The sequence below is a fragment of the Lynx rufus genome, unplaced genomic scaffold (genome assembly GCF_022079265.1).
Source record: "Lynx rufus isolate CCGP_SWC_20201006 ecotype Redwood Valley unplaced genomic scaffold, mLynRuf1.p SCAF_8, whole genome shotgun sequence".
NCBI classification, from domain to species: Eukaryota; Metazoa; Chordata; class Mammalia; order Carnivora; family Felidae; genus Lynx; species Lynx rufus.
The window spans coordinates 103,746,155-103,771,278 of record NW_025814896.1 but is presented as its reverse complement, the minus strand read 5'-3'; the positions used below and the strand labels follow the sequence as shown (position 1 = coordinate 103,771,278).

At 37.6% G+C, this 25,124-nt stretch overlaps 1 protein-coding gene across 2 annotated transcripts in view; it reads right to left on the bottom strand.

Annotated features, from left to right (window-relative positions):
* Nucleotides 1–25,124, bottom strand: part of ANAPC1 (anaphase promoting complex subunit 1) — a 95,560-nt gene that overhangs the window by 10,944 nt on the left and 59,492 nt on the right. For both annotated transcript variants that reach the window (XM_047068605.1, XM_047068606.1), the window contains 17 exons: nt 24,279–24,370; nt 22,580–22,714; nt 22,309–22,391; nt 21,337–21,415; nt 20,538–20,612; nt 18,013–18,089; nt 17,423–17,513; nt 17,274–17,327; nt 16,177–16,370; nt 12,738–12,824; nt 10,042–10,159; nt 9,022–9,099; nt 8,592–8,659; nt 7,436–7,574; nt 5,201–5,287; nt 3,186–3,281; nt 1,309–1,507 (listed from right to left, as the gene is read on the bottom strand). In XM_047068605.1, the coding sequence (XP_046924561.1) occupies nt 1,309–1,507; nt 3,186–3,281; nt 5,201–5,287; nt 7,436–7,574; nt 8,592–8,659; nt 9,022–9,099; nt 10,042–10,159; nt 12,738–12,824; nt 16,177–16,370; nt 17,274–17,327; nt 17,423–17,513; nt 18,013–18,089; nt 20,538–20,612; nt 21,337–21,415; nt 22,309–22,391; nt 22,580–22,714; nt 24,279–24,370 (1,752 nt within the window). The remainder of the gene's footprint in view (nt 1–1,308; nt 1,508–3,185; nt 3,282–5,200; nt 5,288–7,435; nt 7,575–8,591; nt 8,660–9,021; nt 9,100–10,041; nt 10,160–12,737; nt 12,825–16,176; nt 16,371–17,273; nt 17,328–17,422; nt 17,514–18,012; nt 18,090–20,537; nt 20,613–21,336; nt 21,416–22,308; nt 22,392–22,579; nt 22,715–24,278; nt 24,371–25,124) is intronic.

Genomic DNA, 25,124 nt, shown 5'->3' with positions numbered 1-25,124 from the left:
TTTCATTACTGATACAAAATGTGCAAATCAGACAATCTGAAAAGGATTAAAGACATACTTCTTATCAAGAGCAAAGGTCTGCTATATATGATCAAATGCTGAACTGAATACAAAATATCAAAACCTATATAATAATCTGTATTTTCCCCAAAAATGAGAACAAAAATGAGATTTTTAAAAAGTTTAAAACTACATGACCTTTTGAATTCAGAGAGAAAATGATAGAACAATGTAGGTATTAAACAAACACTTGGAGTTTGAAACAGTTGTTTTCCATGTATATCCTTCACAATCTGGTTGACAATTTTTTTTTCAGAAATGTATTTCCTAGTATTACAGTAGATAATTTTTACTTTAATAATATTCAAGCACGGTTAATATAATAACTGTCAAGATAGTAATCTACTGCTTACCAACAGCTTTAACGCATCAAGAATTGTTACTACTTATGTTACCAGGGTTAGTATTTACCCAAAACTGGTTGCTGTCAGATATATATCAGAAGGTATTTGAATGAACTGAAAAGAGTAAAAAGACGAAGGAGTTGACTTAAAATCAATTTCAGACATATTATCACACATCAGACAGATTTGCATAAATCAGAAGGCTCATCACTTGTCTCACATGAGGCATAATTACTTCCACACTATTAGGAGTAACTTTACAATTCCCCTGCAGTCACAAGTCTGTACTTCCAAACCACAGTCACCTGATGTCCCAGGTTCCCACTGACTGACTCACAGAGCTGGTAAAACAAACATTCACTCTAAGCATACATCAAGTTTTCAGTTTAAACAGAGTGGAGACACATGAAAGGGAAGAAAATAGCTACTGGCTTCACAAGTAGGTGACAGGCTACACCCCTAAGAAATAGCCGATAAAGGTGCTAGAAAGGAAACAAGATCTGATGCTAGAAAAGCTAAAACAAGTTCCTAAGTGTCAAGTGGTATTTAAATACCATATATATATACATGTATATATATACATTTAAAATGCCACATATATATATATATACACACACACACACATACACGTGTGTGTGTACAATATATATGTGTGTATAACAGATATGCACATGCACGCGCACATGTGTGTGTGTATATATAGTTGTATTAAGCAGAGTTAAATATATTTTTAAAGAAATTGAAGTAAATAATCAGAGTCCAATTCGTTACTGAAAACATTAAATCTATAGCCATTCTAGCTTATACTCAGATTTATCTTATTTACCAACAAAAGAAAATGTCACAACAGAAAAGCCTGAGTCCCAATGTATCTTAAAAGCACAGGGCACGATGCTATTATTACCTTGTAGCCACTGGTCCAGAGTATTATCAATAGTGCATTTGACAACAGGGAGGAACTCAGAGTTCATAAAGAGTCCCCGCTTAGGATGGTTCTGCAGCCGTTCCTGATGGCTCCTGGAGCTGAAAAACTCTAACACCAACTTTATCTGCCAAAGTTCAGATGTCTCAGACATTTCTCTTCTTCCTAGTCTTCTCATAGCCTTGAAGAAACAAAAGGAAAAGCAGTCCACTTCATGAAAGAGTGAAGGGGCCCTAACTGTCTCTTCCTCAGAGTTGTATTATCGATAGAGTATTTTTTAAATACGGCTCATAGATCAATAAAGGGCAGAGGAGAATCCATTCCATGTTTTGATGCCATCTGCCCCACAGAGGAGCCCTCCACTGAGTACAGATACACATCTACTCTTCAATACTCTCTTCAATACGATCCCCACATAAATAGCTTCCGGTAAAAGCAACAGTGGCAAATGAGCTCATTCTTGCCTCAATGGCTCTGAAAAATGAAAACCCACCAGGTCTCCTGCCAGTCAGTCACTTCTGGGAAACCCAAGTGGGGCACAACAATTTGGCTGGGATCAGGCCAGCGATCCCAGGGCTCAGAAGGCAAACACAATACTACTGATAATACTGCTCTAGGGACCCATCTGCAAAGTCACCATGGCTACAACCAGCGGGAATGTTCTTCTGCAGACACCTGTCCACAACTGTGAAGGGATAACGGTTCAGAGCATAAAAAGGGAATACTTCCAGCCAACAAATGAAAAACACAACTCATTACTTGGCTGCTATATAGAGAGGTGTTGTGAGAAAGCAGTCTCAGAGTGGGTATCATATAATCATACTTTCCAATTAAAAAACGTGGATGGATACCAGACAATAATGCCATTCTGGGCCATCTGGTTATATTAGAAGGTGCCTTTTAAGTAAGAATGCTACTTAACAGAATGTGATTTGCAGGTTTTTGGGAATTATACCCTGCCTAAACATCATTTTCCCACTTTTCAAGAGAGATTATTTTGCCATTACAGATTATTTCCTTTGGCTTTAAACAATGAGTCCCAAATACTTATCTGTGAACTCATCATATCATATTCACTTAAAGAGTTGTTTAAAACCACAGACCTGGACCTCATCCCAGAAATTCTGATTCAGTAGATGATATAGAATAGGATTTGAAGATCTGTAATTTTAAGATTCCTTATATAAATTAAAGCCAAGTTAAAAACCTACTGGCTTAATTTTGGGTCTGAAAGTCACATGACATAAGTCATATGTACTACTAATAACCAAAACTGAATAAATTGGTCTCATCCTTTAGAGAAGCTATTAAGCATTATTTTCTACATTACAACTTTCAGGCTCTTTTAAAACAGCAACAACACAAAAATTTTAAAGTGATTTAGTTTCCTAAATCACTACATACTGATACCATAACCTCTTGCAAGCTTAATCACGCAGACATAATTTCACATTACTGCCATCACTAGGGCACTGTTTGTTCATTTACTGCTCATTGGCATATCCTATCCCTGAAGAGGCTTTGTCAGGAAGGAGATAAGAGACCACCCAATGATGCTGGGGGAGAAAAGGGAGGGAATGTTCTTTTCCTCTGCTAATCAGGGGAAGAGAAAAAAAGGGAAGAATGGGGACCATAGAGTAAGACAATCCACTAAGAGGCATTCCTGTTATCATAAATTCTAAGCTTTTTTTGTCATATACAGTTTTCAAGTTTTATAGGGTTTCCTTTTTGTGAATTTCTAAAAGCAAATGAGAGACCAAAGAGATGGGACACAGAGGGAACCTTACCTCATGGTTCAGTATGTTACTTAAAATACAGTATAAATCTCATCAGAATTAGAATATGTTTTTTGACCATACCTGATCCATTGCTATGTATGCAGGCAACATCTCTGGGGTCTCCTGAGTAACACATTCATAGAGTACTGAAGAAAACAGATCCAGAATTTCCTGTTTCTGTGAAAAATCAGAAACATTTTGTAGCACATCAATGTATATTCCAAAATCAATTCAAGATTGTATAGCAACTACTATGGCCAATTCTTAAGCTCTGCAGTCAATGACATAATAGGGTAAAACAGCTATCTCTTTATAAATCATAGTGAATGCAACACTAAACATCAATAAAATATAACAAAGTCCCAAAGGACAGTTATGGATGTAAGTGCTGTGAAGAGAGGAAGGATCAGCAGGGGTAAATGAGCAAACAGGACACATAGAGAGATGCCCTGGGTTAGGCTGGCAAGAGCAAGATCCAGAAAGAAAACCCAGCATCCACAAAGATGCAGCAGAAAACACTGAGCAGAAGAGGCATGGAGGAGGCAGCACAGCCAAATCCAGCTAGGCTTAAGGAAGGGCACGGACTTTCATCAGAGACCTGTGGCCCTGAGTGCATGCCCAGCCCTTACTAGCTGTGTGATCTTGGGCACGTGAGATCTCTGAGTGGGATTTCCTCATCTGTAAACCTGGAATGATAAAGTACCTACCCCCAGAGTCAGAAAAATGAGAAAATTACATAAAGTACTGAGCAAAGTATCTAGTAAATAGTAAAGATTCAATACGTTAAAGGGGTTAAAATTATTTCATTTAACCCTCAAATCAACAATGTAAGGTAGGTTCTACCATAATCCCACTTTTAGAAATGAGGAAACTGCATCTTGGAGCGTTAAAAATTTTCCCAAAGCTACACGCACTTATAGGCAACAGGTGACCAATCCCAGATAGCAAATTCCTACATCCAAGCTTTGCGATCTGCAATGATGGATTAAATAACATATCCACTGGGCACCCTTTGAATCCTGAAGAGAACAACAGTTTTATGACCAACAGAAAAAAGTGTTATAAAACACAGAGGAATAAGATTACATAAAAGTAAGAGAAAGGTAAGAAACACTGAAAATAGCAATCAGTACAACAATGCACGTTAATATCACCTTATCGAAATTAACGTCTTAGAAGTTTTTTTGTTTTATACACACACACACACACACACACACACACACACACTGGAATATTAGTCATCAAAAAGAATGAAATCTTCCCATTTGCAATGACATGGATGGAGCTACACTGCATTATGCTAAGCGATAGAAGTCCATCCGAGAAAGACAAATACCATATGATTTCACTCATATGTGGACTTTAAGAAAGAAAACAGATGAACATATGGGAAGAGGGAGAAAAAAGAAGAAAGCGGAAACAAATCACAAGACACTCTTAACAAAAGAGAATAAACTGATGGTTGATGGAGAGAGGTAGGTGGAAGATGGGCTGGGTGGGAGATGGATACTAAGGAGGGCACTTGTGATGAGCACTGGGTATTGTCATGTAAGTGACGAATCACCGAATTCTACTCCTGAAACCAGTACTGCAGTGCATGTTAACTAAAAGTTAAATAAAAAAATTTTTTTTTTCAACGTTTATTTTTATTTTTGCGACAGAGAGAGACAGAGCATGAACGGGGGAGGGGCAGAGAGAGAGGGAGACACAGAATCGGAAACAGGCTCCAGGCTCTGAGCCATCAGCCCAGAGCCCGACGCGGGGCTCGAACTCCCGGACCGCGAGATCGTGACCTGGCTGAAGTCGGACGCTTAACCGACTGCGCCACCCAGGCGCCCCAAAAAATTTTTTTAAATAAAAGAAAATTAAAAAAAAAAAAACTTTAAGTCGTTTCTTGTATCAAGGTAGGCAGTTATCGAATTTAACAGTTTTAGTCTATGAAAAATGTGCATTTGCCAAGCAAAAATCATCCAACATACCTGAGGTGTATCAGCAATCTCAAAGACAGGTCCAGATGTTACAGAGGTTTATGGTGGTGTCCGCAGGTAGAAATAATAGCAAATTGTAGTCTAATAAGCAAAACATATGACACATACCTGACCCATGTTCACGGTCGGTTTGCAGAAATATTCAGCAAATGACAGAAGTGCTGGATCAGAAGTGAATGCTGAAATTGTTTCTGGCTGAAAAAAATAAACAGCAGCAACAAATATAAGTGAGATATTAGAGGTTATTTTCCTTACTACTCAAATTGTAATATATGCAGTTGTAGGAAATCAACCTCACTGTTTTCACACAATGTTCCCATAAAGCCCAAGGTTGTACAAACTTGCTAGCGCTTCACCAACCTGTTCTGCTAAGAAGTTACAAGAAGCTTTTCTGCACAAGCCAAATATGAGCGACTGATTTATTAGAGGCCAATAATAAATAAGTCTTTCTTATACAGCTTGCCCCCAAAAGGCTCTCCCCTCTTCTTCATGAACTAACTGAAAACAAGTAAGAAAGCAGAACTGGGGCGCCTGGGTGGCTCAGTCGGTTGAGCGTCCGACTTCGGCTCAGTTCATGATCTCACGGTTTGTGGGTTCGAGCCCCACATCGGACTCTGTGCTGACAGCTCAGAGCCTGGAGCCTGCTTCGGATTCTGTGTCTCCCTCTCTCTGTGCTCCATCCCCGCTCATGCTCTGTCTCTCTCTCCCACAAGAATAAATAAAATATTAAAAAAGAAAAAAAAAAAAAAGAAAGAAAGAAAGTAGAACTGTTACTGAAAAGATAAGGACAAAAGCCTATGTACCACTCAAGCCACTCACAAATAGGTAAAGACCGGATGATTCCACTTATATGAGGATCCTAGAGTAATCAAATTCAGAGACAGAAAGCAGAATGGCAGGTGCCTGGGGCTGGGAGGAAGAAGGAACGGGGAGCTGCTGTTCAATGGGTACGGAGGTTCAGTTTTACACGATCAAAGAGTCCTGCAGATGGATGGTGGTGGAGACTGCACAACAGAGTGAATGGACCGAATACTACTGAACTGTACACTCAAAAAACGGGCTAGGACAGCAAATTTTATGTGTATTTAGCCACAAAAAAAAAAAAAAAAATCACTCACAGTTCAAGACCGAAAATGGAATATAAAAGTATTAAAAAGTATTACCATTTTCCACTGAGGTTTATATTTTACTTCTGAATTCCCAACAAGCAGGAAATTGAGATGTCTTTCAATCTTTATGTAATTTTCCAATTCAAAATCAAGTGTAAACTTACCTATTTTCTTTACAAATTAGATTAGGGTGTTTAAGATGGGCTCTAATTTATATAAACAACAGTGTTTAAGTTAAGCAGTATCCAAAAGTCCTCCAAGACTATTTCATAGACAACCTATCAAATACTGCCGAACCAATACGCTGATGCCAACTACATCTATTTAAACCCTGGGAACTATCATAAAGGCTCAGTCATAAGTAACTGACTCAAAATGAAATGTGTGTTCAATTAAAATAAACACTATCTCCTTATGAGGGAACACAAAGAATGCTAATCCAGTCCTCGGGCCACCACTCAGCCATTCCTCCAGCCACATTTTTGCCTCCACAACTACCCTCCAGGGGTCCTGACTGCTTTAAACAGCCACTCAATATATCTTCTGCAGAACACATTTGCTCGGGGAATTCCTGAAAACTGCAGTTAAGCTGAGACATTTCACTGTTAGACTGAGGAACACATTTCTAGCATGGGGAACTTATTTGAGTTCTGGAATGTAGAGTAAAATATGTACTGACCACAGTGGGCACCACTGTGTCTCACACACTCTTACTTCAACTACTTTTTCATTCTAAATACTCTTGCATTAGCAGTCAAGTACTATGAGAATCATAAAGCAAATTGATAAAGCTGTCCTCACTTTATCCTCACCAAGATTAGAGCAACAAACAGGGAATGGGGGTTAAGAATGAAACTAATTAGTGCTACCTTACAAAAAATTTTCTCTATTTCTGCCATGAATTAGGCAAATCTTAACATGAAGATTAGTAAGTAAAACTATTAAACTATACATTTTTATAGTGTTAAGATACATTGTCCCTGCTGCTAAATATAAAGCATCCTTAGACGCTGGGTAGGTGGCCCACACTGTATTGTGGTTGCTACATGAAACAACAAACAGACCCACGGCCATTCAGCCTTTACAGTTTGCAGCAACGGGACAGAGCAGATTCGCCTAAACGGTACCGTAACCGGTACCGTAACTGTCAACACACAAGTACATGCTTTGGGTGGGACAGTGGGATTTGTAATCATTCCCTCTCATCCTTGAGTTTTTAGCCAATCAATACTACCTTGAAAGCCCGAGCTTCAGAGTTCCTGTTAGCAACAGTCTGGGCCAACAAACTTTGCCACCCCATCGGATCTTCCTTGTAGGAGAGCTGACCCGCTCTGAGCTTAACATATAGAACCCCATCCTTAGAAAGGATTGATCTGAAAGAAAACAAGAATGATTTTATAGGAGGTATTATTTGCAGTTCTCAGCTGGAAACAGAGTGTCTCTCCACACCATGTTCACGTGAAATGAATCTTTATTATTTTCCAGTAAGGCATATGATTATTTACTGAGTCTAATTCAATCAGTCCCTATGAGAAAGCCAAAATGAAGTTCTACTTTTCTTTGGTGTATGGGTTCATGGAACTTGTTCATGGAACTTGTAAGAAGGGGCTCTGCTCAAGTGTGAGCTTCAAAGGCAGTATTTCATCTGACACTTCTTCATATTCCCTTTATCCTCTAGCACTATGAGTGGGACACTGGAAGTACTAAGTAGCTGCTGATTGGTTTGCAGCAGAAAAAAAAATGCTGCGAATCTAAAAAGAACAATACAGGAAACAGCTAACATATACTTTAAGGGAAAAATAAATTGGAACCAAACCATAACAATTTTTATGGGCTTGTTAAACCTTTTGGAAATTTAAACACTTACACACTATTTAATGCATAAAATTAACACTCTGTTCATTAAAGCGACTACTTGCATATGACTATTTCCACCCAAAAGCAATCTATCATGATTTTAATTTTATGAGAACAATCCAACAAAAGAATGACAAAAAGATGCAAAAGATATGGTCTGACAAACATCAATGGTTATAAAGTTCCTTTAGTAGACGGACACATATGCTAGCCTTACTTTTTTTTTTTTTCCAGCCTTACTTTCTTACACTGATTACCTCTCATTACTGCTACAACGGACAATTCCATTATTGTACCAACTTATGTCACTTCAAGTTTCTCATTGAATAAATGTAACTGTTTTCTAAACTGAATCTCATAATTCAAACTGTGTTTCAAAGTTATAAACCACTTTATTCAAAATATACTCTACATATTGTCCTGAATAAGATCAAAGGGTGACAAGGACCGTTCCAGTGAAGAATCTGCAATTTCTACCTTCCCATATACTTTATTCACTTCACAGATACATCTAAGAAATTCAATATACTTACTTCAAGTGTTGTGTTCCCTTGCTTAAATCTATGAGCAGTTCCCAGTATCGTGGTCCTTTTACTTTAATCTGCCAAGATAAATGTGAACACAGTCAATCCAATGCTAAAAAGCGCCGGTTTGAAAAATGAAACCCATGTTTCTCAGAGGAAATAAAAACAACGGGGCTAGAAAGAGACACTGAAAAGTTAACAAGCTCCATTTCCAGACACATATGTCTGTGAATCAAGTTCTGAGGCCATCTAACCTATCAGTAAAGACCTCCAAGTAAAGACTTTCTCTGTTCCTCCTGACAACTCCTCCTGGGGCTGCTTTCTGATTTCCTACAGAACACCGAGAAAGCAGAGGCTTTTACTTAGCTATCTCTGACACTATACTGTTCTAGTTGAACTGATCCCTTGTGTACATCTCCCTAAATCACAACCCACTTACCTGCTTTAAAAGGTGGAGTTCTGGAAGAAGGGTAGGGGCCATCAATTCTTCTTTGGTTTGTTCATACCATTGAGTACCCTTCACAAATGTAAAAACAGCCACAATTCACTATGTAGTTAGGGGAAGCTACAAAGAAGAAACATCATTCTGTACTTCTTCCCCACACTTTCTACACAGATTGTCAAATGGCATAAAATGCTCTCTGACATCAAGTCTTAAAGGGCTAAGTCTACAATCCTTTGCTGGACCTGTATCACCTTACACCAACCACTTCGAGCCTTGCACTTCACATGCTAGCAGTGCACTTCTGAGGCCTCTGGGTTTTTGTACACGTTGTCTTCACTACTGGAAACGTGCCCCTGCTCAGCTGGCAAATCTCAGCCCAAACACTGTGTCCACCGCGACGACCCCCCCGATCCTCAACAGCTAGATGGAGCATTTCCCCTCTACGCCCCCTGCATTCTACACATACTCCCAATTACCACTCTATTCTTACTGCACCCATGCCTGACCACCCAGTGGACAGAAGTCCCTTAAGGAACACAACAGTTTAATTTTTGAACCCCAGAGCCTAGCATAGTTTTGATACACAGAAAGTACTTAATAATATTCTGAATGAAGGAAGGATAGACACATGACTTATATAATCTGTACATCTAAATCAAAGATCTCTCATCAAATACATGATCTTGGGCTTTAAAGCATCCTGCAAACAAATCTAAGAATAGTTCTAATTTAACTCTTCTTTAGAACACGGGCATTTTCAAACATGGACGTTTTCAAACTATAGGCTCCACGGACAAAAGAGCAGCTGATGACCTCTAAAATATTGCTCTCATAGACTATAAATGAGCCCAAATGGCCTGGCAGGATGTACACAAATTTTAGAAGCTTCAATTTTTATAAGAGGTTAATTCACCACTGCCATCTTTTAAAGGACAACATTTTTGAAATATTTAAGCTGCAAACAGGTATGAGTGCTAACAAAATTACAAATAAATGGAAGGAGGAAAGAATTACCTTATAGGTAACTTCTAAAAGGGCATAGCAGGGCATGTTTGTATCCACGTCCACAGGCACCAGGAGCCTCGGTTCTGCAGCCAGCACATATAGGTGCCGCAGAGCCTGGAGATGATACCTATCCACAGAAAACACAGGGAGGAGGTAACAAACAGGGGACAACAGTGTGAGCTCTACAACCTGCTGCTGCTGACACCCTGAACCACAACAGAAGCGGGGGTTGCCATCTTCCCATGACAGCAATCCTAACGGAGGACGACAAGATTCAGTTAAAAAGCAATGGACAGATTCTCTTTAAAAAATTACAGGGACGCCTCAGTGGCTCAGTTGGTTAGGCCACTGACTTCGGCTCAGGTCATGATCTCACAGTTCGTGAGTTCGAGCCCTGCGTCAGGCTCTGTGCTGACAGCTTGGAGCCTGGAGCCTGCTTCAGATTCTGTGTCTCCCTCTCTCTCTCTACCCCTCCCCTGCTCACACTCTGTGTCTCTCTCTCAATAATAAATAAACATTAAAAAATTAAAATACAATACAATACAATACAATACAATACAATACAATAAATTACAGACACACGATCCTCGACCCAAGAATTCCTTACATGCATTTTCACAGTTAAGAGGTTTTAAAGGAGGTAAAAATTATCTTAACGTGAAAATAATTCATCCCTTATAAAACTTCTCAAATAATCCTTTTCTGCCCCACACACGCATTTTTTACCTTCCTAGGGACTTATTTCTAGTTATTTGGTTTTTGGCTTCAGGGTTGACAGTAGAGGGAGAAGGAAAGCTCTTCTACATACACACACTTCTCTACACAAATGCATACACACACCTGGAATCTAGGACACCAAAAACTAATGGGTAAGATTACAGTAATATTTTTCTTTCTGTGTGCTTTTCTGAGTTTTCCAAAAAAATTTTTAAACTTTAAAATTTGTATTTCAGCATTTCGACACAAAAAATTTTTCAAGATGGCATTTTAAGATGTCATAAAAGGATAAAATGAGACTTAAAATTTTTCTTTTTAAACTTTAGTTACAGCAATAGCCTCCCTCTTCTTACCCAAACCTACCCTTTCCTATAAATTGATTAGAATTGAAAGCAACTTGGGGCGCCTGGGTGGCTCAGTCGGTTAAGCGGCCGACTTCGGCTCAGGTCATGATCTCGCGGTCCGTGAGTTCGAGCCCCACGTCGGGCTCTGTGCTGATAGCTCAGAGCCTGGAGCCTGTTTCGGATTCTGTGTCTCACTCTCTCTCTCTCTGACCCTCCCCCGTTCATGCTCTGTCTCCCTCTGTCTCAAAAATAAATAAACGTTAAAAAAAAAAAATTAAAAAAAAAAAAAAAAAAAGAATTGAAAGCAACTCAAAGCCAGAAAAAAAATATTTATCAGTTACATAAAAGTTCCTGGTGCTGATCACTAACTTGCTTTGTTCAAAATAGCTACACCAAATGATTCTCTGACCAGCAATATAGGAGTGTGGCTCTCTGTTGTACCCTAACCAATAATTGGCTTTAACAGTTCAAAAAGTCTTTCCTAAGTTGACCAGAGACCACTTGTCAGAGTTGTATTATTTTAACAAGAATATTCTTGTGCTTCACCTATCATCAGAGTTTGGACATCAGATTAGGCAGCTTTTACAAAACAGCTTACTTTCATTTATCACTTTAAACTACATTATGCTATAGTTTGACAGCTTAGTTACTAAAATTAATGCTCCATCTCTTGAGGCTTTTCTTAGCAGATGAGCTGAATGCACTGGTCACTGCAGATGTCTCTGGAATATAAGGAGCTATTTTCTTCCCTTCCTCTGGATCCAGTGGAAACCAGCGATGCCTGAAACTTCTGGGGAAAACTGAAGAGCTGCTGATGGTTCTTTGTGCTCTAAAAAGCAGAACTTCTGTATTATCAGACCTTTTCTACATGTGTGAGGTCTTATGGCTCAATGCCACTTCTAATTTGTCTCTGATTCTTTGCTGCATTTTGCTTTTCATGTCCCTTCCATTTCATTTATACAAAACTTCTCAGCATGCAGGATGCCTAGACAGACCAGTCAGTTAAGTGTCTGACCCCCGATTTCAGCTCAGGCCATGATCTCACATTTCATGAGAATGAGCTGAGTCAGGCTCTGCACTGACAGCACAGAGCCTGCTTGGGATTTTCTCTCTCTCTCTCTCTCTCTCTCTCTCTCTCTCTCTCTCTCTGCCCTTCCCCTGTTCCCACTCTTTCTCTCTCAAAACAAATAAAATTAAAAAAAAAAGTTCTTGGCATTCATGTAAAAGACAGGAAAAAAAAAGGAATTCATATAGACAGTGGATAGTGCCACTAAATCAGACCAATTTCTCTCTTGGAATTAAACAATTATAGTACAAAACATATCATCTGCAGCTTCTGTTGGCTACTATCTTTTGCTTAATGAATTTTTCCCTAAAGTTAACTTTGTTTGGCCCACATCTGGGGTTTACAGCAGTTCTAACGACTGAAGAATGGTGGAAGACTGATGGATCAGTCCAACAGCTATCCAAAGTTATCTTTAGGTCTAATATTTAGAGAAACTTTTTAAAAGATTTAGCCACGAAGGTAACTAAGTTCAAGAAGAGAATAAACTAGTTTGGAAATGAGTCCATGGAACCAAAGCACAAATCACCCCTTGGAGAACTTAGGAAAGATCACATTGAGGACAGAATCACTAGACTCACCGGTTGTCAGTGCTGTGAGCTGGGAAGTGTGGGTAAAGGGCACAGAGGAGAGCAGCAATGGAAGAGTTTGATGTACTCAAAGAGTACCTGCAAAACAAAGGCCGGAGTGAAAGAGGTTATTAATTATACTGTGCAAACTCCCAAGGCCTTCTTGAGAATCAGTTCAGTGGAGTGCCATGGCAAGGCATACTGACAACATGCCTTGATGAATGCAAGTGTGTCAATGCTGTGAATGTCTCACTTTTCAGTTAGTCTTTAAGCCATTTCAAGACCATCTATTATTGAAAGCAAAAGCAACAACTCACAAATATTAAATCCAAAACCTGAATTAATAAGCATGGTTTTTGAACCTAAAATATCACCATACTGAGGACCATTAATGCAATCCTAGAGATTATAGGCACTGAAAAAGACACGAATGAAGGACACCACTTCTTCTCTGGTTCTACATATACCTACTTACAGAATAATAAACTTGACTTCTAAGAATACAGGGTTTTTAACTGGGTATTCTCAAACTATTTTTTCTGTTTCTGTAAAGTCTGAGCATCTCCTTAGAATGAAAAACAAAATGAAAAAGGCAAAAGTTATCAGAAGAAGTTACAATGAATGTATAAACAACAATTCCTCTACAAACAGCTTTTTTTCTTATCAATACTATAAACTTACTTTTATCAGGGCCACATAGTCTTCATAAAATCTTCTGAAATTTTCCTTATATTATTTTACTCTTGCTCAAACTCCGCATGGCAATCAGGCAGATCAATCTAAAGTTCTAGAGTTTTTCTTACAAATATTTTGAAATAAAGATGGTTCACTGGGCATCATATAAAACCACTGTTGGGGCACCTGCATGGCTCAGTTGGCTGAGCATCAGACTTCGGCTCAGGTCATGATCTCGCAGTCCAAGAGTTCAAGCCCCACGTGAGGCTCCGTGCTAACAGCTCAGAGCCTGAAGCCCACTTCAGATTTGTGTCTCCCTCTCTCTCTGCTCCTCCCCCAATCATGCTATGTCTCTCTCTCTCTCAAAAATAAACTTTGAAAAAAAAAAAAAAAAACACTGTTGCAGATAATATACATATATATTTTATTATGTGGCTCAGTCGGTTAAGCATCCAACTTCAGCTCAGATCATGATCTCACAGTTTGCGAGTTTGAGTCCCGCACTGGGCTCTACACTGTCAGCACAGAGTCTGCTTAGAGCTTACTTAAGATGCTCTGTCTCCCTCTCTCTCTCTCTGCCCCTCCCCTGGTAGTACACGCATGTGTGTGTGCGCGTGCGCGCTATCTCTCGCGCTATCTCTCCCTCTCTCAAAAATAAACGTTAAAAAAAAAAAGAACAAGAGAGATGCAGGGGTTTACTTTGGAAGAAAAAGAAGTTTACAAAAATCATAAAATAAAAAGAATTTTCATAGTAATATGGGGGAAGGAGGAAACAAGGAGCTGTTGTTTAAAGGGGACAGAGCTTCAGTTCTGCAAGGTGAAAAAGTTCTGGAGATTGGCTATACAACAATGTGAATACGCTGACTACTACTAAACTGCCCATTCAGAAATGGTTAAGAAGATAAATTTTATGTTATGTGTATTTTACCACAAATAAAATTTTTTAAATAAATATATAACCCAATATGAAAATGAGTAGAGGAGACTTGGACATCACAAAAGATTTCCAGTTAGCCATTAAAGATATAAAGGGGGCTAAATATCATTATTCAGAGAAACGGAAATTAAAACCACAACTACTACCAGATGGCTAAAATTAAAAAGACTAACATTACCCAAGTGTTGGAAAGGATGGGGAGCTGGAACATCACACAACACTGATGGGTATATAAAATGGTACAACCACTTTGGAGCACTGACGGCATTACCTACCAAAGTTAAGCACACACATACACTCGTAGATCTACTCATAGATCTATATACAACAAAATCAAAGACATGTAAAACAATATTCATAACAGCCCCAAGCCAGAAACAACACATCCATCTAGAGCAGAGTAGATCAATAACCGTGGAATAATCATACAATGGAATTCAACAGCACAGAAACATGAATAAACCATCGCTACATACAACATGGATTAATCTCACAATGTTGAGCTAAAGAAATATAGTTGATCCTTGAACGAAGTGAGGATTAGGGGTACCAACACCCCACATAGTCAAAAATCCGTGAATAACTTATAAATTCCCCAAAGCTTAACTAACTGCCTACTGTTGACTAGAAACCTTACGGATAACATAAACAGGTGATTGACACATTTTATATGTTATGTGTACTGTATGCTGTAATCTTATAATAAAATAAGCTACAGAAAAGAAAACATTAGGAAAACCATAAGGAAAATATATCTATAGTACTGTACTATATCCAATAAATTTTGAATTTAAAAATTTTGCATTTCAAAAACAGGCAAAGCCAGTCTAAGGTGTTATAAGACTAAATAGTGATTATCTTTGGATAGAAGTAAAGTAATAATTAACATAAAAGGGGGACGCCTGGGTGGCTCAGTCGGTTAAGCGTTCGACTTCGGCTCAGGTCATGATCTCGTGGTCTAGCCCCGCGTCGGGCTCTGTGCTGACAGCTCAGAGCCTGGAGCCTGTTTTAGATTCTGTGTCTCCCTCTCTCTCTGACCCTCCCCCGTTCATGCTCTGTCTCTCTCTGTCTCAAAAATAAAAAATAAGTGTTAAAAAAAAATAAACAGAAAAGGAATAGCAGGGTAGAAACAGGTATTCTGAGTTCTATCTTGATCTACATGGTAGGTCTACAGGGAGAAGTCTTATAAAAAGATGAGGAGGTCAGGAATGACAGATGCTGGAAAGAGAGCAAGGAAGGTAGAAACTAAGAAAAAGAAACTCTCATAGGACTTGGTGACTGAAGTGTTCCTGAACTTTCAGTTCAGTAGAAGGGTAAAGTCATTAAACAGTGGGGAACGGGAGGTGGCGCACTGAAGAACTGAGTACCGACTCTTCTGAGAATGTAGAGTGACCATGGTCACTACTAAGTAGGGCATAAATTGATGGCTAACCCTAACCCTAACCCTAACTACCGAAGGGCCCTTTTAAAGTGTAATTATACCCCAGGATAAGCTAACAGCTAGTCAGGATCAAAAACTTTCATGGATCTTCAAATCCAAGATAAGTCACTCCAATAGATCTTGCTCAAGAGATCTTTTCATTACAGGGCGCCTGGGTGGCTCAGTCAGTTAAGCGTCCAACTCTTGGTTTCAGCTCAGGTCATGATCTCACGATTTCATGAGTTCAAGCCCCACATCGGGCTCCAAGCTGACAGTGCAGAGCCTGCTTAGGATTCTCTGTCTCCCTCTCTCTGCCCCTCCCCCGCTTGTGCTATATCTCTCTCAAAATAAACAAACTTTTTAAAAAGTTAAAAAAAAGAGAGATCTTCTCACTGAGGAAAAAATACATATTCATTTACCTTCCTCCTCCCAGAAAGAGAAGTCCAAGGGCCATGTGATGGGCTAAGTGGAAGCCATAGTTCATTTCACCACCTGTTTTCATGTGCAAGAAGCGACAGAGCTGCAAAACCTTTAGGTTCCCCGAGCCAGCCATCACCATGGCGAGAGACAGAAGCACCACACTCAGGCAGGTCTCCAGGTTGTACGGCCCTGTCTGGAAATGCAAAAAGACAGCATACTACAATTGTTGTGTTACAGTTCTTTATTATCAAACTAAATTGGCCATCGTTAGACTACAGATATTTATTAGTTTAAAAAATCTGCAAAAAAACAAATATTTTCTCTATAAAATTCAAGTTCGGTGTAGAAAATTCAAAAAATAAAGTATCAAAAAGGAAATAATAATCCCTTGGAATACTAATACCCAATGACAACAGCCATAAATATTTTGGCCTTTTCCCCAAATCTTTTTCTATACCCATGGTTTTTTTCTTTTTTTCAAATGAAACTGAGGTATTACTATACATGATATTTTTATCTCTTTAAATCTATGACATATGAGCAATCTTCACTCATAAAAAATTCTTAGAGAACATGAGTTTGATAGCTCCATGGTACAACAATGTACAGATACACGACAGTGAAATTTACCTAATTACTTTTAGACTTTTTGACTTTCAAGTTTTTTCATATTATACATAAGGTTGTATAAATCTGTGTGGTGTTGATCAGAATAAAATCTTACTCTCTCCTGTCACTAGAGGGGCAATGTCTCAAAACTGAATTTTTACTAAGTGCTAATTTTTTTTAAAAACCAGTTAACAATATTCAGTCCCGAGACAGGATGGCGTAAGGTACAATAATCCATAAAGGATATGGTTTTTGCTCTCACAAGAATTCAATACCATGTACATCCTTCAAGGATCATACTTGCCCTTAATTAATATCCCAAAACACAAATATAAAGATGGGCCAAAACTTCAAATCCTCCATTCTAAACTCAAACAAATTGCAGAGACACTTGACAACACACAGGTAACTGAATTATCAGTGAATTTTCTTCAAATTCAATTTAATTCCCAGGAAGAATGATCATTTATGATAAAAAAAGACTTACTACAGAAGCATTAGGTGCAGACAAATATGTCATAAAATCTTTTGCAAATTTATGCTGGAAAACAAAAGAAAAAATCTAAAGTTAAAAGAAGTGTATCGATGCGTTGTTAAAAAAGAAAACAGAACAAAGTAAACTAAGTTATTTCTTACCAAACAGTTAAATGCTGATAAGTTTTCTGAGCCCGCAAATCGAAAACCCAGAGACAAGCAGGCTCCTGCAATTATGTAGACATGTGCCTGCCTGAAAACAGATTACAAGAAATTTAATACTACCTTTATTTTGCTTTAAAATTCATTATAAGTATTATCTTGGGGTAAAAACAATAAATATTCCTGCTCTCTAAACTAGTTTTTATTCTCCTGGAATGCTCAATTGTGCCTCTACTCAATCAGCATGATTGATAAAGTGTGCCTCTTGCCTACGTGCTTCACACACAGCAAAGAAGATCATTTTTGAGAACTGCCAATTTTTTTTTAATGGAAAGGATAAAAGGAATACGTACAAGTTAAATCTCTGATATTGTTTTTTGAGGGCAAGAGCTCTATACTTGAGAGAGCTAAACAAATAACTAAGAAAAAATCAACTCTGAACATCTGATAAGTTGATAAGTGACGGTTAGAAACACGGGGGATTTGGAATTACTCAAATCAAGGAGAGCACTTCTCCTACACAGTGTATTTCTATTTATTTATGAGAGATGCTAGGGTAGCTCGTTTGATTTACACATTTCATGACTTACGATAAAGTTTCCAAATTCAAATCCTCTGAGCAAGGCAATTCAATTTCACTGAGAGAGATGCTATTTTCTCTTATAATCTGTCAAAATAAAAAGCAAGAATACCTGGACATTAATATTCAAGTTACAAATATTAAATGATTTGAAAAATAACATACTGGCACCTAGGCGGCTTAGTCGGTTAAGCGTCCAACTTCGGCTTAGGTCATGATCTCACAATTTGTGAGTTCAAGCCCCACATCAGGCCCTGTGGTGACAGCTCAGAGCCTGGAGCCTGCTTCAGATTGTATGTCTCCCTCTATCTCTGCCCCTCCCCTCTGACACTGTGTGTCTCTCTCTCAAAAATAAACATTAAAAAAAATTTTTTAATCTTCTGCTTATCAAAAGTAACTAAGAAAATGAATAGACCGCCACAGACTGGGAGGAATATCTGGAAAACATAAATCTGGGGAAAAAAGAAAGAAAGAAAGGTTTGCAGAAAAAAATTCTAGCTGCTCAAAAAGACCAGCATCACAAATTTTAAACGGGCAAAAGATATGAAAAGACACTTCACAAAAAAAAAGATACATGAAGGAGCAATAAACAAATGAAAAGGTCCTATTCTTATTAGCCAGGAGGGAAATGCAAAATGAGACAACAATAAGATATCATCACATACTTATCAACACACCTAAAATTAAGAAAACGAACACCACCAAATACTGACAAGATACACAGCACCTAGATTTTTATAAATTGTTGGACAAAGTGTAAAATGGTATACTCTCTAGAAAAAAGATTTATCAGTTATCAAACTAAATATATAATCTACTCCATATCTCAATAATTCCAAAAGAAATTAAACCATAAACCCACAAAAATATCTGTGTACGAATATTTACAGTAGTTTGATTCATAATAGCTAAAACCAGAACCCAACCCAGGTATCCAACAAAAGAGAACAGAAAAAGAAACAAAGGACTACTCACAGAATGCAACACTTACTAACTATAGAAAGGATGAGCTACTGATATACTTAACATCTCAAAATCAGGCTGAAAGAAGTCTTATATGAAAGGATATATACTGTATGTGATTCCATTAACACAAAGTTCTACATCAGGCAACCTAATTTATTTTGGGAAAATGTCAGAAAATTAGCTGCCTTGGGGGTAGGAGGTGAGTATAGATTGAAGGGGCAGGGAATGAGGGCACTTCTGGTCATTTTGACAGAGGTTTGTTTCCATGAGCTTATGCATAGTCAAACCTAGAATATTTGAGATCTGTGGATTTCATCATATAAAATTTTATCTTAAAAGGAAGAAAATGTAAACAAATACTGAATTCTAGTTAATGATACATATGCTGAAATATGTAAGGAAAAGTATACTACTGTCTGCAACTAACTTTGAAATTCACCAAAAAATGATGGATTGGATAAACGATAAATGGGATAGGTGATTAAACAAGTTTATAAAGTAAAATACTAACTGTAATATCCAACTAGTGATATGGACGTTGTACAAAGTTTTCAACCCATATTTTGAAATTTTTCTTATTAAAATACTGCAAGAAATACTATAATGTTCTCAAAGATAAACAGATTTATTTTATAAGTAAAAAAAAACCGGGGCACCTGCATGGCTCAGTCAGTTAAGCATCCAACTTTGACCCACGGTTCATGAGTTAGAGCCCCCCGTCGGGCTCTGTGCTGACAGCTCAGAGCCTCAAGCCTACTTCGGATTCTGGGTCTCCCTCTCTCTCTCTACCCCTCCCTCACTCGTGCTCTGTCTCTCACAAAAAACAAACAGTAAAAAATTTTGAATTAAAAAAAAAAAAAGGAACGGAGACTATCAGACATGGACAGTTGATTAAAGGGCAATATTTAGTTTACAATATTTGGCTTACAATTTTTTTTTTAACTTAATGTTTATTTTTGAGAGAGAGAGAGAGAGAGAGAGAACGTGAGTGGGGGAGCGACAGAGAGAGAGACACACACAGAATCGGAAGCAGGCTCCAGGCTCTGAGCTGTCAGCACAGAGTCTGACGTGGGGCTCAAACTCAGAAACTGTGAGATCATGACCTGAGCCGAAATCGGACCTTCAACTGACTGAGCCACGCAGGCACCCCTGATTTGGAATTCAAAAAAGAGTCTGCTTATTTCTAACTATTTGGCTTATTAAATAAATATGCTATAAAGTAATTAAAACAAGTTATTATATAGGAGATCTAAACTTGCCACAAAGTAAAATAGCATCTTAAATCAATGTGTGCTTAATTAGGCTAAAAATGTCAAAAATACTTTTTGAGGGTTCTTTGGTGTATTTCATTTTTAATACCATAATTTCTTGGAATCTGGGGCCACAGCTGCAGTCTAGGGTCAGCACACAATCTTAAACTGAAAAGTTCCTATGTTTTCAAAAGATATTATAAATAATCATCAATATTGCTTTTATTCTAAAAACTATTTTATAGGGTTTTGGAAAATCCCACAAGAAATCGTAATTTATGCTATTAACAATCTAACAATATTTATTATACATACTTACTTGAGGAACATTGCTATCAACCCACTTGGAATTTGGTAAAATATCATCCCACAGAATCAGGCATCGAGCAAGTGTCTTAAAAATGTAACAGATAAAACTAATCAGAGTAGGCAAAGTTCATACATTAAATAACAATGACAATATTAAATAATGTAAAAATCAGTTCCCAACTGATGGCAATTTTGAAAAAGACAGTACATAATATCAACCTGAGGCTAATCTCGTTAAAATAAATTGAAGATTTAGATTTTAACACAGAAAAAACTAAAATTGAGTTGATTATTATCAAAGTTTAGAGGACTTTTTTTAAAAGCAAGTTTTAACTTGCTTCATTAAAGAAAAATCAGAATCTTAGCACTGTCTATAGAACTTAAAGGCTTTCATATGCTAAAAACATACATGTTTAAACACTAAAGAATCAAGGGAAAAATGTAGGCAATTATGTCAAACAGTTACAGTCATTAGTTATACTCTTAATAGTAATGCTGCATCTTAATAATTAAAGAATAATTAAAGAATATAAAATAAAGCAGTAATGAAGCCCCAGACACTTACTGCTTGTTGAATAATGTAATAAGTTGAAATGTCAACTCCTAGTATTACATATCAACATGGCTGTGTTTCCTGGCACTCCTACAAGTTACATTTGGGAAATTTCAAAAGAATAGTACCAATTACATACAGGATGGATTAACAGTAAAAGGTCTCCCTTGTAGAAACATCTATAGTCACAAGCTAAACTTGAGAACCCCAAAGACTCCTCATGTTAGCAGAAATAACAAACTACAAAGTACCATACCCTAAGCAAGAGAAATTCCGGTTTCACAAAGTCCAGCAAATACATGGTGTCAGGAGCTCGAAGCCAATCTGCAATAGATCTGGTGGTGGTGGAGATCAGTAAACATTACTGCTCAAGTAGAGGGCAAAATAATGGGAATCCCAAGATGGATTTCAGACCCTTCTCCCCACTCCATCCACAACCCTGTTTTCCACAGTACTCAATACCTTCTAACACAGTATTTGTTATGTATGACTGTCTGTCCCACTATGACATAAGCTTTATGAGCACATATTTTTAGTTTTGTTTTGTTCGTATCTTCAGTACCAAGAAAGCACTGACATACATTATTCATTCAAACAGATGAGTAAGTATCTGTTTTTAGCCACTTTGTTAATTCTGCACACATTCACTTTTTCTAACAGGAGAAATTTATAGCATTGAAAATTCTCTTGAATCTTAGAATATTTTTTAACTTTATTAAAAGACTTAAATTTTAAACTATGGTTTAATGTCTCCTACCCACCTTTTCTAAGTAAAATGTAAAAGAATAAATGCCAACCGTACACTTTCAAGTGTCAGCACTAATTACTGGGCTTGGAAAGGTAGATGGTGTGATTATTACCAAAGTTCTTGAACTAAACAGAAATCAGTTTTACAAATGGTAACCAAGAATAGAATAATGCTAAATTTTTCTGATTTGACCAATCCTCAAACAACATGCAAAATTAATGAAAAGGAATTTGGGCATCTTTTACTGTCACTGATATCAACTATAAAACAAAAATAAAAATTGGGAATTAAATAAAAATAAAAACTGCCCCAAGATTATATTGTTTCTAGATAAAAATCTATGTAACTTGTAGTACTGGAGAGAATTAAAATCAGGCTAATCTATACAAGGAAAATAAACTCATTAATCTGGTTTTACTACTGAGGTCAGAAAGGAAGCCATACTATCATGGCAAGGGGTGGAGTCAGGGAATGCGATACCTGTTGTTGGTTTTTAAGTAGATCATGGCCAAAGCTAGAGTGGCACCTGGACAAGTTACATCAACATTTATGGTATCTCCTTCCTATCAAAAACAAAAAAAATATTCATGTTAAAGAGTTCTGAAATATTACAAATTCTTCTGAATATAAATTCTCCTTCCGGCTTATGCTTAAAATTAACAGATATACAAATGTTGTTAAGAAACATACTATTTGCAAATTCACTTCTTAGCTTCCAAAATTTTGATCTGTTGCTTTACTATGGACTTACTTTGATTTGATAACTTGGGGATTTATGCTTCTCCCTGTGCATTCCTGCTTGAAAGCGCCTATGACCTCCAACCATGTACTGATACAGCTGCTCAGGCACATTGAGATCAGACATACCTATCAAATTACTGCCATGCTGGAAAAGGAAATAACAAACACGTGAAAGGAAATCTTATGGAATAAGATCCATAACACATACAAATTGACAAATAAAAGAATGAACTAACTTGAAAGCAGTGTATTTTGTGGGGTTTTTTTAATTAAAATAACGACTACTCATAACTACTACTTAATATTCAAACAAGCTCTTAATTATTCACATTAAGAATTATAACACTTAATATATTTAATACTTTCATTTCACAAAATAAAGGCTTTATAATACAGTTAATGATTCTAACAAAAGAAATTATTAGATATATAAATGAGACTTGAACTATGAGCACCTGAGTCCTTTCATTACTATGCCTATGACCTCTTTCAGCAACAATAACTATAAATTTTTTTTTATGTTTATTTTTGACAGAGACAGAGACAGAGCATGAGCGGGGAAGGGGCAGAGAGAGAGGGAGACACAGAATCTGAAACAGGCTCCAGGCTCTGAGCTGTCAGCACAGAGCCCGACGCAGGGCTCGAACTCACAGACCACGAGATCACGACCTGAGCCGAAGTCGGATGCTCAACTGACTGAGCCACCCAGGCGCCCCATCAGCAACAATAACTATAATAATAAACTTACTGAACACTTTCTCTGTTCCAGGTACTATTCTGTATGTTTAACATGGATTAGCTTACTTAATATAACAATTCTACCAAATAGCTACCATTTTATAGATGAGGAAAGTGAGGCACCAAGATATTAAGCCCAAGGCTACATAGCTAGTAACTGGCAGGGGTGGATATAAACAAGGATATAAAACAATCCATGGAGTTGCTTAATCAACCGACAATACTGTAGTTAAATGACATAACTCACTGGTCAGGACCAAATCAAGATCCCAATTTCCAGTATGCTGCTTTTCCAGTGCACCATCTGCCTCTTTAATTCACATGTCAAATGTGAAGAATCAAAAACCTAATAGACAGTGAACTTTCCTTATATAACCTAGTTTCAGTATAACACTGTACTAGTGGTTAAGGAACCCACATTCTAGGTGACAGTCATTTAATGAAACGTTTCTGATAATTCTACACTATGTATCATGGATGTGGTTAAAGATGGATCAAAGTGATACTACATTGCCACAAAGCAAATACTATGGTGGCAACATTCTGAGATCCCAGTGAATACCAGGGTGCCAAACGAAGGTCATGGTTATCTCTAGCAACTACTATAGACTCTTAAAGCTCCCCATCATATACACATTTCCACAATTTTTTTTTGTTTGTTTGTTTTTGTCTGAGGGGGCTACCACTTCATCTTATGTCCTAGATTCTTGGAGATATTTTATTCCCTTAGTTCATTCATGAGCATTTACATCTAAGCCAGGGGGATAGAAACCTTAAAGCCCACTTTTCAATACAATTTCTCTCCATTTCCAAATCTAGCACTTTGAAAAATATGCAGAAAGAAAAAAGAGCTGAGAATCAGGTTAAGTCAGAGTAAGACAGAGTGGTATTCAGAGTTAAGTACCAAGATCATTTGTCTCAACATGCAGATAATTATTACTGAAGCATCTGAAGGCACAGAGAGGGCTTACCCCCAAGCAAACCATGCCCAGGGCCAAGCCAGCAGCTAAGGAGTAGGACTCTCTGTCAGTGCAGTATTCCATTTCGGGACCTGGGGGCCGTCCTGTAAAAGAAAATAACACAGTTCAAGTTGGCCTCTTAAAATTCTATAATAAGTCTTAGAATTAACTTTCTAGTAAGTTGCGTAAGAACCATGAATTCAATATAACCTCACTCAGAAAGATACATTACTACAAATGGTATCCACAATTGTCAGTTTACTACAAAATAAAGCCCAAAACGGTTCTTTTCATGTTCCAATTTGAAAGCAATGACTTTCAGACACTGTGAAACATTGGGTTTTATTAAGAAAAAAAAAAAAAGTTATCAAGAAGTAGAAAAAAATTCTTGAACGGTGCTCATAAACATTTTAATTTTTAATCTCTCGCATTTTGTTTTTGTTTTGCTATTTCCAATCCACTCATTAGAGGGGGTAAAAAACATGTTCAAATGATAATGATGGACAAGAAGGATGCTATGTTTTTAAGCTAAATACGGGTGGCTAAATAAACGAGGGTGGCTCAGCTGGTTGACTTAGGCTCAGGTCATGATCAAGCAGTTTGTGAGTTCGAGCCCCACATCGGGCTCTGTGCTGACAGCTCAAAGCCTGGAGTCTGCTTCAGATTCTGTGTCTCCCTCTCTCTGCCCCTCCCCTGCACACGCACGCATGCTCGCACTCTCTCAAAAAAAAACATTAAAAAAAATTTCTTGATGTTTTTAAGCTAAATGTTATATTTCTAGGCACTTATTTTGAATCTACATAATAGTGAGCCCTACTGTGCCAGAAGTTCTGTGTATGGATCCTAAAAGTTTGGCTG